The sequence below is a fragment of the Eulemur rufifrons genome, chromosome 1 (genome assembly GCF_041146395.1).
Source record: "Eulemur rufifrons isolate Redbay chromosome 1, OSU_ERuf_1, whole genome shotgun sequence".
Classification (NCBI taxonomy): Eukaryota; Metazoa; Chordata; class Mammalia; order Primates; family Lemuridae; genus Eulemur; species Eulemur rufifrons.
Genome location: NC_090983.1, coordinates 10,888,295 through 10,905,722, shown reverse-complemented (window position 1 = coordinate 10,905,722; position 17,428 = coordinate 10,888,295). Strand labels below are relative to the sequence as shown.

The following is a 17,428-nucleotide window of genomic DNA, read 5'->3' as shown; positions in this document are numbered from 1 at the left end:
GGCTTAGCATCTTTTGACCTCAACCCTCCTCTGAGACTGGACTATGTGATTCATGCTCTCTAAGTGTTACATATTATGGAATATCAAACAAAGTCAAAAATATAAAAATCTGTCAGGACATCAGGGTGGCCAAGCATCACATCAAATACCATGACGGAAACACCGGGCACACTCTGAGGTTACTTACCTGGTGGCATCAATAATCAAAGACACGGACAAGAAACTGGAAGGAGGTAAAAATGACTGAGCAGGCCATTTGCTTTGCTCACACAGATGCTGCTTCTTGTCTCACTTTCCTACAACCTAACAACGGGTCCAAACAAGCTGAACTATCCTTGTCACTGGTCTCTAACTGACAAGCCATGAGCTCTGAAGGGGAGGAGAGGACCAGTAGGGATAAGCTCAACGGCAGGGTCGGGCAGGAACAGCGAAGCCAAAAATGTACACAATAGGCATAAAAACTCAAATGCTCAAAAGGGTTGGGAGCCGTTTAGTGTAAATAAAATATGGGTCCACACGCAGTTCAACACCCCCGAACACATCGCTCTAGCACAGCACTGTTTGTGACAATGCGAGACATCAAGAAGGTGGGTGGAACAAATTTCTTAGTAGAAATCAATAAATTAGACAGAAGAACTTTGGAGATTATAAAGTGCTTATACAGGTTGAGTGCTGTTTTAACTCTCATCTTTGCTGTATATGCTAAGTCATAAGTGACAATGGGACCCGGCCAAAGAGCATGGCACACAGTGTCCCGTCTAAGAGATGGATGAAGAAAATGTCCTTTTGATGGGTTAACTATCAGGACAGAAACTGCCTACACAGCATTTGAACCAATTTCTCTCCAGAAGGAGAATGAAGTCGTGTGCTTAATAAACCAGACCTTGGTACCCTGGAAGAATGAACCCACCCTGGGAATCGGAGCAGTCTCTTACGCAGCACACTGCAGACTTGGAATGTACTATGAATTGCTCCAGTGCTCTGTAGATGTGGAATTTAAAGTGCTAGAATAAGATCACAGGCTTATTTGAGCCTGGTATGAAAAAAAAATTACCAGTGCTATTATTGGGTTTCATTAGAGAAGCATTTACTGAAAATATTACTGAACTGTTTTTGGAAACTGCACCATACTTGGCATGACTCTAAGTACCAAGGACACAGCGGTTCACAAGACTGTCTTGCCTTCGCGGCACTTAGGCTCTGGTGAAATAAATGTGTAACCTAAGAGATTCCTGGGGCAGAAGATCTCAGCAGCTTTGGGATTGAGAGCTACTTTTCACAATCCTAAAACCTGAGATCAACAAACACTTGTGTTGATATAACCACAAAAGCCCAGCAGCAATTCCTCTCTTCCAGGAATATCCCAGTTGTCTTTTACATGGTCTAGCACAGGGTCTTCAACCACAGATGCCCACAGGAGCCGTGCCTGTCCTGACCAAGGGAAGCCGGTGGGTGGGCACGGTGGGGGCTGGACCCCCCGGCCTCCCCTGACAGGCACAGCCATGGCAGCAGTGGGAATACAACAACCTTGTGTTCGTGAACTTCCAGTTTCTCAAAGGAAGCCATAGAGTTCATCTTAATAATACAAGAACACCATGAGGACACGACAAATACTCCAGCGGGTCAGATATAGCCGATGACAGTTTGTGACCTTTATAAATAAATAGTAGAGAATAAATATAGACAGTTTTTAGCCATTAATATGTTTATGGGCTCAAAACATAAACCACTGAGCACACTATAAATTAGAAACACATTGATTTTTACTGAATGTGTGTCTTTTAACTCGGAAAACTATGACTCTTAAGAGTTACTCACTGATAGCCCTGGAGAGCCTTCAGCACCAGGAGGGCCTGGGTCACCTTTTTCTCCAAGCCTGCCAGGGAGCCCCAAGTCCCCTTTACTCCCTGGCCTCCCGGGAAGTCCTGGAGGGCCAGGGTGGCCCATGGGACCAGGCTCGCAGGCACAGGGTCCTTCATTTCCTAGACAGAGGATAAAAGGCAGATTTGTCATATTCGCCAGATAAAATTCCCAATAAGGTCTTTATTATACAAAACCAATAGCACAAATAAAGAGCAAAAGGAGTCTGATGCGGACAATCCTTGAGCAGACGAAGGCTGACATGTGATGTGGGGCCCGGAATGCTGCCCGGGACACCGCAGGCAGGGGCCACATGGGGAGGGTGTGTCATTTCTAAACACATGGACGGTTTTGTTCCCTAATGAACTCATCCTGACAAATTCTAGGGGGAAAGCTGATATCCAGTCCTACTGAAGGAACTTTACAAATAAGAAAAGTTTAAATGTCTCTTGTTTGGTTCTTACTATGGAAACTAAAAAAACTAATTGGTTGGAGCATACACCTGGAACAGTTAAGGAAACAACATAATACGTGAAGAAGGACTGTTGATCGCATTGCATATTACAGCTGATAATTCACCAGAACACATTTTCTAATCGTCAGGGCTTGTAGTTGTAAAAAGGAGTCAGACTCCTCATCTTCGTGGACACTCTCATACCCACCCCGACTCAGTTGTGCAGAAAAGCTTCAAACAATGTAGAGGGGAGAAGCAGAGGGATGGGCATTTGATAAGTCTGGGAAATATGGGCCCCACCGAGAGAAACTGAAATAAAATATCAATCCTGTCCTAGCTCTGACATGCTCATGGAATCAAGAGGCCCTTGTGAGCAAAGTCACCACTTTGAGGCAAATTTCATGGCAGCTAAGTGTCTCCTTATAGTCTAAGACACAAGGATTTGACTTTTCGGTGACTTTAATCACATCGTAACACATAATGAAATGGAATACTGATAGGGGGGTGACTAAGGTGAGTAAGAAATCTGAATGAAATGCCACATTGTACATCTCAGAAATGCCCCCCAACCCTCCCGATGCCGTTTACTTCTGGAAATTCCATCTTGGACGCGTACTTGCCTTTTTCTCCTTTGGAGCCTCTTCTTCCTGGAGGACCCATCTTGCCTTTCATTCCCTGTGGTCCAGGTTGCCCAGCGCTACAGTATATCACTGTACAGTGGGGACAGGCAGAGAGGACAGAATCACGTCATTTTTGTGACTGTCTTCTATAGAATGGGCATTTCTTGCACTCACATAACTGCTGGTTATGTAAGTTCAGTGTAAACACTGAATAGTTTATGTAAACAACATTATGGCAATAATTGTGTTGTAGGTTGTGGGAGTGGAAAATATGCACGTGTGTGGTAGGGTGGTGGTGAGCTCAACTCATCTTCTGTGATGGGAAGTGAGAAGACAGTGCTCAAACTGAAAGATAAGAAACAACAATGCAAGTACATCGAATGGCAGTATGGAGGCAAACAACAAAAGAGCCAACAAAACGAGTCAAAATAGTTGCCCCTGGAAAGGAAGATTAGGAGAAGGGTTTGCCTGGGATTTCAGTTCTTCATAACAGTTTGACTTGTAAACTGGGTCCATATATAACTCTGATAAAAATTAAACCCACATTTAAAAAATTAAAAATTACAGTAATTTACAAAATTCTGTCATTTACACTTAAACTCCCAACCAAATAATCGCACATACTTTCATTAATGTGATAGTCCAACCTCTATTTATTTATTTGTAAGAGTTTTAATATGATTGACTCAGCTCATGAAATACTACACAACTTTTTAAATATTTAGGAAGTTATGCTTCTGAACGACACTACAAATATCAAACGCAGCATGCATGCTTGCGAATGCAAATGAGCAGCTCTTTACCATCTGATCCTGGGAGTCCCTGTAGCCCTGGTGCCCCTGGGGGGCCGGGTGGTCCTGGCTCCCCCGGTTTTCCTGGAGCAGAATCAGGTCTCCCTGGAATCCCGGCTGCCCCTGGAAACCCTGGATGACCAGGAATCCCTTGTGGCCCAGGGGGTCCTATCATGCCTGCAAGAGAAATCAGGAATAAAAACCATATGTACTGTGAAAATAAACGTTTCTATAGAAAAAGTCAAAATCAGTACATTCTTCCTTCGGGTCATGGAATTTTTTTAAAGGAAAAATGGATGGCGCTGGAGTATGTTATGCTAAGTGAAATAAGCCAGACACAGAAAGAGAAATACTGCATGATCTCACTTATATGTGGAATCCAAAACAGTCAAACTCATAGAAGCAGAGGGTAGAATTGTGGTTGTCGGGGCTGGAGGACGAGGCAATGGGATGATGTTGGTCAAAGGGTACAAAGTCTCAGTTATGCAAGATGAACAGGTTCCAGAGATCTGATGTACAGCATAAGGACGATAGTTAACAGTACTGTATTGTATATTTGAAACTTGTCAAGAGGATAGATCTAAAATTAAACCTTCTTACCACACATCTACATACACATGCAAATAATAATGTAGATGATAGATATGTTAATTAGCTGGAGTATGGTGATCATTTCACAATGTAACTTATATCAGGACATCAAATTATATGCCCTAAAAATATGCAATTTTAATATGTCAATGATACCTTAATAAAATTACCTTTTAAAAAAACTCTGCTCTAGATGATAGTGCTCAGAAGAAGTATGAAAGGCTTTCTTTTCCACAGAGCATATTACTAGCTAGAAAGTAGAAGTTATATTATAATAATCTGAATAAACTGCATTAAAAGAAAAACTGTAGCTCAAAAATAACCAAATATTCCAGCCATTAAAATACCTCACCTCTTTTGCAACCAGCACACACGTGGAAACAAACAGGTTTGGGGAATCAGGTTTTCTTACCTTTTCCCCATTCTTTAGGGTTATTGGGAAAGAAATTTGTTTTCATTTAATTAAAATTATTATTTTTTTAATCTTTCCACCTTCACTTTGATAACTTGGTAAAAAATAAACTGAATAAACATATTAGCACATTTAATGGATAAAAATACAGACTCATATAAGTCATCTATACAGTACATAAGATGATTTCGTAGCAACCCAGGTTAGCGGGAAAGGATAGAGGTAGGTGCCAGATTTGAAACCGGCCTCTCCCTCCATAGCCAGGGGACCTTAAGTAGGTTATTTAACTTACTGAATTCTCTGCATATGCCTCAGAGGCCTACTATGAGAATTAGAGAAAATAATCCAAGTAAGGAGCTTAGTGTAATAACCAGCAACAGCACATGCTCAATGAATGCTCAGATATTCAGTGTGTTCAGGTGAGGTCAAAATGAGTAACATTTTGCAACAGCTGGTAAATCCTGCTTCCCCTGACATCCTACTTCCCTTGCTGGTGTCTTTGGCTTGAAGACAGCTGGAAGCCCTCCTATGAGAGTGACCACTTCTCAAAGCTGCTTCTCCTAAGCGTGCCTGGGTCCAGACCCTCTCTGTGGAAGATTGTATTTTTTCAAAGATGGCTGCCACGGTAGCTAACGCTCTGCTAGAACCTTGACATTTCCCTATCAGGAAGTGATCTGTTCCCTCCCTTTGAATGTGGCCGTTAGAAATGAGACACTTGAGACTGGAGTCCTCACCTACCATATGAGCAATCTCACGACTCTGAAGCCACCGTGCTGTAGGGAAGCCTGAATTAAGCACAGAGTCCTCGCAGGGAGGCTCTCAGACTGTACGATAACTCTTGGAGATGCCCAGCCACGCCTCCTCTTCCAGTTCCAGCCCCTGTGTGACCACAACTCTCATAAAATCCCTGCACCACAGCTGCTCAGCCTAGCCCCTCCTGAACTCTCGAACTGCAGAAAAACTGAGGGGCAGCATACTGATTGCTGTTGTTTCAAACCACTAGGTTTTAGGAAATTTGTTGGCAAGAGATAACTGAGAGCCTATTAGTAATCAGTAATGTATCATCCTCATTAAATTAATGGCTGTCATTATTGTGTCCACATGTGCTGGGGCTTCACATATATTTACAAACATTATCTTTACTCCTCAACCCTGCAAAGTTTATACCTTATAGATAAGGCACAGAACGTTTAGGCCAAATACCGGTAATAAAAATGATAATAGCTAACATATTGAGCTTTTATTATATGCAGGCTATAGTCTAAGGACTGTACACATACAACTTTTTTCAACCCTAACAAGACTTCATTTTATCAATGAGAAAAATGAGGCACAGAGAGGTTTAATAAATGCCCAAAATCACACAGCTTGCAAGCAGTGGAAACTGGAATGTTTCTGGTTCATAGTGTAAACTCCTAAGTATTTCACTATCCTACACTATACTATGTGGCCTCCACTAAGTGACAAGGTAAGATTCAATTACCTTGAGTCTGACTATGAAACCCTGCTTATTCCATGGTAAACAGTATAGATAATTACCAAATAAAATATGTAGAATAAGGATGATATACACTAGTATACTTAGAACAAAATGAAAATGTGTGCCCGTGGATTTGGCTGTCATCTTGTCTTCATGCCACTCCTAAGACCTGACTTGGATTTTCTACAATCTGTCGTTGGCTGGACTCGCGTGCTGCCTTATCCCACTGCCGGGGAGAATGTTTCAGCATCTTCCAACAAGGAGAATGCGCTACGATGGATGACACATTGCAGCACTGACCACCCAGTAGTACAGCAGGAAATCAAGAGAGTAAGTTGTGGCCAGCATTTACATTTTTTTAATTCCAAAAGAAATGAATGGAATAGAAAATAAGTGCATCATGTACCAAAAAAGTATTATTTTGTGGAATTTGTATCTCAGTCATCTATATACGTGGATGCATATATATGTTTGTATGATATAATATAAATGTAATACAAAATAAAATGCCTTTCTCACTATAGGTCATTGTCAAGATTTAAAAGCCATTGGGTTAATTCACTTTTACCTACATGATGAGTGCAATGCGCACTGTCTGGGGAATGGACACGCCTGGAGCTTTGACTTGGGGGGACGGGCGGTACATGGGCAACGTATGTAACCTGAAATTCTGTATCCCCCATAATAAGATGAAAAAAAAAAAAAAAAAAAAGCTTGTGGAACTAAAAAAGTAAAAAAAAAGAAAGCTTGTGGAACTAAGAGGCTTCCTGGGTTTGAATCTATTAGAGAAACTTGTTACTTACTTTCACTCAGTTTTGATTTTAATCCGCTGGAGATACTCTTTTATCATAAATAAACCCAAAGGGAAACATCGAAGACCAGAATCCAGTGCTTTCTGACCAACAGAATACTCCATATGATTTAAATAATACTCGATCAGTTAAGCCAAGGTTATACTATCTCAAGATTAAATTAATTAGACAAAGCTTTACCACCTTTGTGGTCATCAGATTCTAAAGTGGAAACTAGATTCTCGGAAGATTACACAAGAATTTTGTAGGTAACGGTTGAATATCTCAGGAAACTTCTCACTCCTTCTCAATAACTATGACAAGAGACACAGGCTGGATAAAATTCCATTTATTCAAGACATTTCTCCTCACAGTTTTAATCAGTTCTCCTGGGTTCACCAATGGCAAATATCCTCTAAATTTCCTAAGATTCCTAATCTCACTAGGAATATTACCCAGCACAGCACTTGAAGGAATGCAAAGTCCTTATGCCAAGAGGACTCTTTCCCCCAGTCTTTTTATCAACTCTCACTATGACCTATAGTTTTCCTGTTTTTGTTTTTATTTTGTGGGGAGGGGAGGAATTTTTTTTTTTTTTTGTAAGTAAGGCTGTATCAAAGTTTTATTTTTTTAAATCGTAATTTTTATTTCCACACTTCATGTAGGAGATTTAAGTTCAAGCCTAATGATGAGAGGATGAGGGAGATGAAATAAATTTTACAAGTAGATTATCAACAGGAAGAGCCCTCCGGGAGGGTGGAAAAACATGGGGAAACACTCGAATCCCAGCGGCAGTTTCCAAGTCTTATCTGCATGTAATAATTTCGTAGGAGGCCTGTTATACATACATATTCCTAACAACAGCCCTGCAATATTGATTATGTCTGAGGTGCAGCTGAGAAACCTGCATACCTTCCAAATAAGCGATCGATTGGTTTGAGTTCAGTGGTTCGTAACCCTGGCTATACATTAGAAATACAGTACCATGTTGTAGTTAGGAAAGGGAAGGGGAGAGGAGGGGAAAGGAGGGGAGGGGAGGGGAGGGGAAGGAAGAAAAGAAGGAAAAGAAAAAAAGAAATACATGAGCACTTTTACAACAGCAGATGCCTGGGCCCATCGGCCAGAGAGTCCAGCATTCTTGGTCTGGGGTGAGCACAGGCATGAGTATTTTTTTAAAACACTCCTAAGGTGATTTCGGTATCAGCTACAGTTGAGAATCGCTGGATGAGGATGTAGGAAATCCAGCACGTAAAAGCTGTCGCATCCCTACCTGCACAGGCTTCCCCTGGTCTGCCCGAGGGACCCGGGGGGCCAGGTGGTCCAACAGCCCCCGTTTCTCCATAGGGGCCAGGGAACCCTGGGTCCCCTGGGGGGCCTGCCAAAGATAATGACACACGTGAATAAACAAATGTATACACACTTTTTAAATTCAGACACAATTACTTTTTGTGAGGCTTGGTAAAGTACAATCAGGAGACTCTTTGGCGGTTTCTCTCTAAAATGGAGTTTCTTAGATTTGAACCTCTTTGGCTGCCTCTCCTCTGCAGACACGTGAACTTTGAGTGGAGCTCTTTGTCATTGACTCAGGCCACTCTTTTCTTGGTGGCAGCATCTTGGTAGGTGTTAGTCAAGTAGTTTTATATATTTTACAACAATTAAAAAAAACTACTTTCTGGAAACGGACAGAAAAAGCCCAGCATACAGTTGACGCACTGAAAGAAAATTTGGTGTGTTGATAGTGACGAACTAAGATGCACGTCTCCACCTGCATGTGCCTAATTGTACACTCACACTAAAGTTCGTGAATTTAGCCTGCCTGGTGTGCGAGCCACACTCTTCTGTCTGGGCCACTCAAATCCCATTTCCACATAATTTATGGAGGAACGGAAGGGAACACAAACCTCTGCGTGGAAGAGGAGGAGTTACCAAAACTCCGGGTAGTCCTGGGCGCCCGCGGTCTCCAGGGTCTCCCTGAAATCAGCATTCACATTCACTTTTTGAAGAAATATTAATATTTTATCCATGTTTTCTGACATTAAACAAGTATTAGAAGGACCATGTTCACATTTATATAAGAAGCAAGATTATAGGCCGACTGCAGACAAGAATGGTTCATGGAATTCTAGGCGGAATGAAGATGCATCCACTCTCCCACCCACAAGTAGCAGAAGGGAACAGCCAACTCCAACAAAATTATCCAATGTGCGTAAGTTAGATATCTCTGAAGTCATCAAGTTTCTTAGATATACTACAAGCACTAATGTCTAACTTGGCACTCTACGACAAAGAGCTTGTTCACCTAGCAAGGTCTGAATTTACATTTTATTTTAGCAGCAATATTTGTCCCCTTTAGTTGTGTCCCCTTAATGCTACCATGGCTTGTCCTGAGCAAGTGCCAGGTGTGAGGTTACAGAGGTTATAAAGGAAAGAAAAAACATGCAGTGGTGTTGAAAGTAGACAGCTCTTCAAGACCCCCTCTGTTCTCAATACTATGTGAGCCCAGGGAATTTTTGAAACTTTCATTATTATTATTCACCTTCAAAAGTATTGTTTCTCAAATGTAAAACATAATCATGCTTAATAGGATACTGAGATGATAATATAATCATGCATAATAATCACAACATGCATTAAAATAATATACAGTCAGCCCTCCGAGGGTTCCACATCTGTGGATTCAACAAACTGCAGATATAAAATATTTTTAAAAAATAAAAAATAACAATACAACAATAAAAATAATACAAATTTAAAAATGATACAGTGTGACAACTATTTACATAGCATTTTACATTGTATTAGATCTTATAAGTACATAGAGCTGATTTAAAGTGTAAAGTAGGATGTATGTAGCTTATATGCAAAAACTACTTCGTTTTATGTAAGAGACGTGAGCATCTGCAGATTTCAGTACGCTGGGGGTTCTGAAACCAATCTGTGGACACTGAGGGATGACTGTATACAAAGTTGACTCTGTCTCTTTTGAAAAATTACTTCTTCAATGACTGTTTGAAATACTTTAAAAAGTAAATTAAATAACTTCAGGTATATAAAACTTTATTAGGATATACTCAAATAGGTTCATTATTCTTACCTTTGACCCGAGAAATCCAAATGGCCCAGGATCCCCAACCAGTCCTGGTTCTCCCTACAAACAAGCACAAACATGCCTTTAAAAAAAAAAAATGTGATTGGGTGACAAATTACCTCATTCTCATCTAGTTTGAACAACACATGTTCACTGAGACTCTGTGCAAAGTCCTAACAGTGTTGTTGGGTTGCATCAGACAGTTTTGTGCTTCAAGTTTTGCAATCGCTACTAAACCCTGCAATCCACAAAATGGATGTGTCTGCCTTTCCAATTATTGTGTCTGCACGCAATAGTACTTCTGAATGATACAAATATTGCTTTTACGAGTGAAAATGTATTTATTATCTCTACAATGGTGTACATTTACCTTTAATCCTGGAAAACCTGGAGATCCATAGGAACCGGGGTCACCCTAATAAATTCACAAAAATCAGCACAAGCAGAATTAAATCAAAATGCATAAACCAGCTCAACATATCATTTTTCACCTTATCAGATTGTTCCATGGATATTTAGTTTTGTTTGCAAAGGTGGCTGAATAAGTGGAAATAAATATAAAATAGATTCCATTTCTTTACAACATTTGCTACTTGAAGTGATCTTTAGTCTTATTCAAAAAATTCATGTCATTGCCAGTGTTTTAATTAAGAACGTATTTTTGTTGTCATTGCTCTTCCAATTTTAATTTACTTAACTTAATGCTTTTACTGGGCCAAATATCTTTGAAATCAAGACAATATAATTTTTCTGGAAATTAATAGCTGTTCTGTGCATCAACGGCAATGAAAATGACCATGGAAGCCAACATTGCTCCAATGAACTAAATCTAGAGCCAAATAAGCTCAATGCTTATGCCAGCTGGGGTCTGGCCTCCATGGTGACTCTATAAATGGGCAGCCCATTAGTGACCTGTGTGGTGATGTTTGCACTTAACATTGTGCTTTTTTCCTAGTTACTGTCCCTAGATCAGCATATTATTTTATCAAATAGGCTTAAATTAACTATTCCAAGCCACTGTCATACTGACATTGAGCCAGACAAGGAGATGCCACAGTCCTGTTTCTTCTTCCCAATTCTTCTATCTTCCGCTTGCCTGTTTTATCTAAACGATGTCAACAGAAGGGATGCTCTGGGACATCCAGCCATTACACGGTTCTTGTCCAAAATATATTAATCTTAAAAGTAAGATATTCTCCACTTCTGAGCTCACAAGAATACTGATCTAGTCTTATAAAAATGTGAAAGAGAAATGCCTCCAAATTCAGGGAATTTAATGACAAAGGATCCTTACCTGAGGCCCTGGGAATCCAGGAACACCTTTCTCTCCTTTTGCTCCAATACCAGGTTCTCCCTTTGAGAGATGACAACATTTACAGGTGTTCAAGCAACAATATTTCAGCAATAGGTAAAGCAAAAGCAAAATGAGAAAGAAAGAATTTTGCCAGCAGCTTAAAGAAAGCAACTACTTTAGAATAGCGGCCCCATCGGATTATGACAAAATAGTGAAAAATTATGGTAATATATAGCAGAATTTAAAGCAATGATAAAGGTCGTGTCAAATAACATTTTAAAATCAGGTAGCACATCACACAAATCAAGAAAAAAGAGGTAATTAAATAAACTACCTTGGATCCTGGTGGTCCTGGCAGTCCAATCAGTCCAGGACTTCCTTTTGTACCCTAAAAATCACAATGAATATAATCTGGTTTATTCTTATTATTTAACATATTGGATTCTGTCTCTTTCAAAAATCATCTATTTTGATAACCTGTTTACTCATTTTTAAATGAAGGATTACTCTTTGACTGTCCTAATTAGCAACTAAGGGCTAAGCACACATATAAACCTGACACTATTCTGGCCAGTTCTCTGCGCGAGAGGTGCATGGGCACAGGCGTGCCCCACCACGGAACCAGGGCAGCAGGTGCACATTGGGAATGCAGCCATCGAAACAAGTGGCTCATTTTTGAGCAAGGTAGAGAAATTTAACCTGGTAATTAAAAAGTGACAGCAGAGTCTTCATGTGACATCAGTAATAGCACTGGAGGCTGACAGAGGAATTAATATTTGCCAAGAGTCTATTAAGTGCCCAGCTCAATGCATTTGTTAGCTTTTCAGTGATCAAAACATCAAACTCATCTATAACATCTAAAGAACAACCAAGCTTCCAGTGGACTTTTCAGTCCACATAGCAAAACCTTAACAGGGCACTATATTAAGGAGGACATGTCACAATTTAGTAGCCCAAGCTCGGCCTGCCTCTCAGCAGCTGGGTAAACTTGAGAACACTGGCAGCTTTCCAAGCCTCATTTTCAACTCTGTACAATGGGGCTAATCACAGCACCAACCTGTTAAAGTAGCTTTCAGACTAGTGCAGAGATGCATATAAAGGCCTCAGCACTTTGCTGCCATAGGTGTTCAGAAAATGTTTTCTCTTGCTAACTTACCAAGATAACATATGGATTTGGGAATTACCTTTTCTCCTTTATAGAGAGAAAAATCAGGTGGCTGTATCAACAGAGTGGGTCCAGGAGAACCTTGCTGGCCAGTTTCACCCTTTTAAAAAAAGCAAGGTAAAAGGAATTTCATATTGATTTATGTTTGGAAGATTTTTACCCACATATTGTGGTATAATGCTTCCAGTCCTGTGTATCATAGATTTAAAATACAAGTCACAGCAAGTACATCATGTAATTTAAAATGATATTTATTGTTTTTCTTATTAAAATGTAATACATACTTAGAGTTTTTTTTTTTTTTTTGAGACAGAGTCTCACTCTGTTGCCCAGGCTAGAGTGAGTGCCGTGGCGTTAGCCTAGCTCACAGCAACCTCAAACTCCTGAGCTCAAGCGATCCTCCTGTCTCAGCCTCCCGAGTAGCTGGGACTACAGGCATGTGCCACCATGCCCGGCTAATTTTTTCTATATATATTTTTAGCTGTCCATATAATTTCTTTCTATTTTTAGTAGAGATGGGGTCTCGCTCTTGCTCAGGCTGGTCTCGAACTCCTGAGCTCAAACGATCCGCCCACCTCGGCCTCCCAGATACTTAGAGTTGAAAATAAATTTAAAGAATAAAAATGATCCTGAATCCTACCATCCAGAGATAATCTGTATTAAAACTTTGGTATAGTTCTTTGTGGTATGTGTGTGCATATGTGTACATGTATGTATGTGTGCATATATGTGAATATTTGTTAAATGTATTTGAAAATATACTATAATGATAATACTACATAATAAATGTATAAACATAATTTAAAATACATAGCACATTTTATTAAAATTTTAAATTTCAAAATAACTTTATATTTTTAACAATATTTTATATCTTCCTATTATACTATTAATAAAAATGCTTTAAAATGTTGATTTTTAATGCTGGTATAATAATCTATCATAAGAATGTGCTATGATTTATTCCACTCTGGTTAGATTTGGATTATTTCTATTTACTGTCAAAAAAGATTTGTGTTATTTCTAATTTATTTTTTAAAGTATTTTAAAACTCCCTGTATAAAATAATTACCCAAAAGTTTTTATTTATGTCATTATAGATGTTATTCTCCTGGAGAAAAGAATGTTCCTTGAATGAATTTTGCCACAATCTAACCATAAATTCTCACCCTTAATTAGAAGATAATCTTTTATACTTTTCTGAATATTACTATTAATCTACACTTAAAATGATCTTTCCTCTTTGTCATAGTTAAGAACAGGCTGCAGGGCAGGCCGCTTGTATTTGCAAACCAGGCCCTCATTGGCTCTGTCACTTTGGGCAAGTTCCTTAAAATTTCTCTCAGTCTTAGTTTCTTTAACTCTTCTAAACTTCACTTTTCTTCTTTGTGAAAAGGGGATAATATTGCCCAGCTCAAAGTATTAATTTTATTGAATAGATGATGCACATAAAATGCTTCCTACATTGAGCAGAACAAAGTAAATTCTCAAATATGTAAGTATTAAAACCACTAATGTTTTCAGTCGGTGGGATTTTTGGAAAAATAATGCTATTTCAAGTTTAAATGAAAAAATAAAATCAAGAATTCAATTTCTACCTAGACCTGGGAAACTGCAGAAGAGCCAGCAGGTTAGGAACATTGTATGGTTTTTTTTCTTGATGTATCCCAGTACTTAACACAGTGTTGGTGTAGCAGCTGTTCTAAAGATATCTGTTGCATGAATAAACTATTGAACAAGCCCATAAACAACACATGAGTAAATGCATAACATGTATTGTTAAAGATAACCACCCTTATTCTTGCAGTTGAGATAAACCTGAACAAAACCCATAAAGGATGACAAGCAGGAACCTTCTTCAAAATATTGGTCATATTACTATTTTTAAATATTATAAAAGATATTCAGTATAGTCAAAAGTCCAAAGAAGGAAAACTGTGAAGAATTAAATGTAAAAGGTCATATCATATAATCATATATCATATAATCATATATCATATAATCATATAATCATATCACTTAGGAATGATTAGTTATAACCATTTGGGACAATGTTTCTTAAATGGGGTAGGCAGCCAATTCTGGAACATTTAACAGTTCTGCATCAAAATTTCAAAACTATGTTTTAAGTCACCAGACAATCTAAAAGAATTAATATAAACACATTTCAGATCATTTGAATGGCTACCTCATAGCCAGATACTTCCAAGTTACTGAGTAGATAGACGTTCAATATCTGTTTGTTCACAGTTTTTGAAAGAGCCACTCGCCTACTGTTGGACGTTCAGATTGTTTCCATGTGAGCTGCTACCTTAAATCACTTTTCTAAAGCTTATCCTCCCTAAGTGTAATGCTTTAGCAGAGACGACTCATGGGTGTTTGTGGGGGATGGGAGATCGTGTGTTGCTAAATGCTATTGGTTCCTCTTATCTGTATTTGCATTTGTATTCATATTTATGGGTGGAGTTTAGGATTCTGGTGAAATTTGTGAAATGAAGCCAAACAAATCAGTAATTTAACAAAACTGTTACTCTGAATGTAATATATTGTCAAAAATGTTCAATCTCTATCTGCTGGAATGAAATATGTTACAACAATTAACTTGGGTTTAGTCTTGAATTTTGTCAGAACTGTCACTTTATAGTCAAGGGTAATGGTGCCATAATAATTCAGCAAAGAAAAGTTCTAGCCATAAAATCGGACAGTGACTATTAATAGGTAATGAACCCAAGTTCAATAGCCAGCAGAACAGCCTCCACCACCGGGCGGCACACACTTTACCAACGGCTTCTCCACGCAAGAGGGGATTCTTACCGGGTCGCCCATTTGCCCTTTTACTCCCACACCAGGATTACCCTGAGAAAGAAAAGAAAAGGAATCTAATTGCTTTTGAATTTAAAAAAAATAAATAAATAAAAGCAATAAGACTTCTGACTATGAAATTGATCGAAGTTTACCTAATACTTTGGGAAGTCTGAGAAGAAGAAACACATAATACCAACAAATGTCAGTGGTCAGTGACGTCACTGTGCAGGGCACTATTTATGTATCTTACTCGTAGCTACCTACCTTCAAACCTGGACTCCCAGGATGGCCCGGAGGTCCCTAAATCAATGCCAAGAAAAAATACAAATCAATCATCGGTCTCAGAAATCAGAATGTTCCTTCTTTGCTAGCCCCAAAATCCTATTTAGGAAACCCTTAATTTTAAAATGTGCATGATGGACTTTCTATCACAGATGTTGTCATGCATGAATATGGTGCCAATGGCTTATCTCCAGGGACCTGTGCTTCATGGAGTCCCCCCGATAATGGTGAGGGGCAGGGGTTGCTGGTTTATCAGATTACAATCTCTCAAAGAGCCCACCTGTGTCTGACTCAAGGTGGCTACTTCGCTTTTTTACTTTATTTTCACATCAACTCTGGGTTTTTAAAGGAACTACATCAACAGTGCTGTACTTACTGCTATCCCTGGCTCTCCAGGACATCCCATGGGGCCCGCTGGTCCTCTTGTACCCCAAGGTCCCTAAACATGAAAAAAAAAATCAGTGCATTTATTACCCAAAATCATAATCATCTTTTACAGGAACAGTTGCATGTGATCCCAGATGGATAAAAGACATCATAGTCCCGGACACATCTGCCCTGTTGGAGCATCTTTGACAGCAGCTCTGATGCAGCCCTTAAAATGACACAGAGCTAGAGGCAGCAGCACTCTGGGAGGTGAGACAAACTCCCAGAAATCAATCTGCCTGTTTACAAATAAATCTTATGACAGCAAAAGTAAAGAATAAAGAAAATTCATTCCTAGCTACTCCTAAATTTCATGTATGTTATAATTTTGATATACATTAGGATGCTTTAAAAATATTAATATTAATTAACATTAAATTATTCATGTATTTATGCTTTTTAATATGTTTTTGAAAGGTGGTCTACAATATCAATGTGAATAGAAATGTTGTCCTCACTTGGGGATCAAGATGAGTCAGCCACAAAAATTTTCTGCAACACGTTAGTTGTGGCAAACTCACACAAATCGGCGAGAAAAGCTTGCAGCCAGGCAATCCTGGAAGTGCAGAGAGGCCTCTGAGCTCCCCCTGACTCTGCCCACGTCAAATGATATGCGAATGCGTAATGAAATCGCTCTCTTTAGGAGGATGAACTGATATTTATTTTAACAGCGACATCGAGGTATCACGGTTTTTTACACGGAACTGAGCTTCAGTAATAGTAAGGAAACCAACCCAGGAAAATAATTCTGTCGCTAGCCAAAAGTGACAAAGCAAAATTATAGGTTAGCCATTAGGAGGCAAAATTGCTTTCAGTTTTAATCTTGTAAACATTGATAAATAGGAAATACTAATATAATCATTGATTTACAAATTTTAGGGAAATAAAGATGAAAAGAAGCAAAACATAACTATAACACACAAGTACTGATTCGGCAGGCAGAGAGCAATGCAAAATCATTCCACTTGGCATATACTACGTATGCAGCTGCTAAGCAAACTTACTTTCCTAAATATTAAGTGGCTGCATACACCTGAGCAATGCCGAAAGATCATTAGAAGATTTAAGAGGAAGGTCAGAGGAAGCATGCTGAGCTTCAGGGACAGCTTCCTGGGCACAAGCGGAAATCATCTTGAAATTCTTAATAATTTTTGAATGAGAAGCATGCAGTCATTTGCACTGGGTGAGCCCCACAAATTATGTAGCTGGTCTTGCTGGGACTAAAATCTGCTGTGGCCAGTAGCCTATTTGAGGAGGAAACAGAAGCTCACAACCTGCTCAGGAGACTTACTGGTAAGCCAGGCGGTCCTGGGTCCCCTCTGTCTCCCTGCAATAAACAAGATGTGTTGCTCTGTAAGAACAATGTTCC

General features: G+C 39.3%; 1 protein-coding gene across 1 annotated transcript in view; it reads right to left on the bottom strand.

The window, feature by feature from the left end:
- The window catches only part of COL4A4 (collagen type IV alpha 4 chain), a 103,066-nt gene that overhangs the window by 48,206 nt on the left and 37,432 nt on the right, over nt 1–17,428 (bottom strand). Inside the window, exons 9-22 of the mRNA XM_069474089.1 lie at nt 17,351–17,386; nt 16,010–16,072; nt 15,616–15,651; nt 15,361–15,402; nt 12,566–12,646; nt 11,716–11,769; nt 11,382–11,441; nt 10,458–10,502; nt 10,094–10,147; nt 8,901–8,970; nt 8,270–8,374; nt 3,738–3,902; nt 2,935–3,024; nt 1,819–1,982 (exon numbers count right to left, since the gene is read on the bottom strand). Coding sequence (XP_069330190.1) covers nt 1,819–1,982; nt 2,935–3,024; nt 3,738–3,902; nt 8,270–8,374; nt 8,901–8,970; nt 10,094–10,147; nt 10,458–10,502; nt 11,382–11,441; nt 11,716–11,769; nt 12,566–12,646; nt 15,361–15,402; nt 15,616–15,651; nt 16,010–16,072; nt 17,351–17,386 — 1,065 coding nt within the window. The remainder of the gene's footprint in view (nt 1–1,818; nt 1,983–2,934; nt 3,025–3,737; nt 3,903–8,269; nt 8,375–8,900; nt 8,971–10,093; nt 10,148–10,457; nt 10,503–11,381; nt 11,442–11,715; nt 11,770–12,565; nt 12,647–15,360; nt 15,403–15,615; nt 15,652–16,009; nt 16,073–17,350; nt 17,387–17,428) is intronic.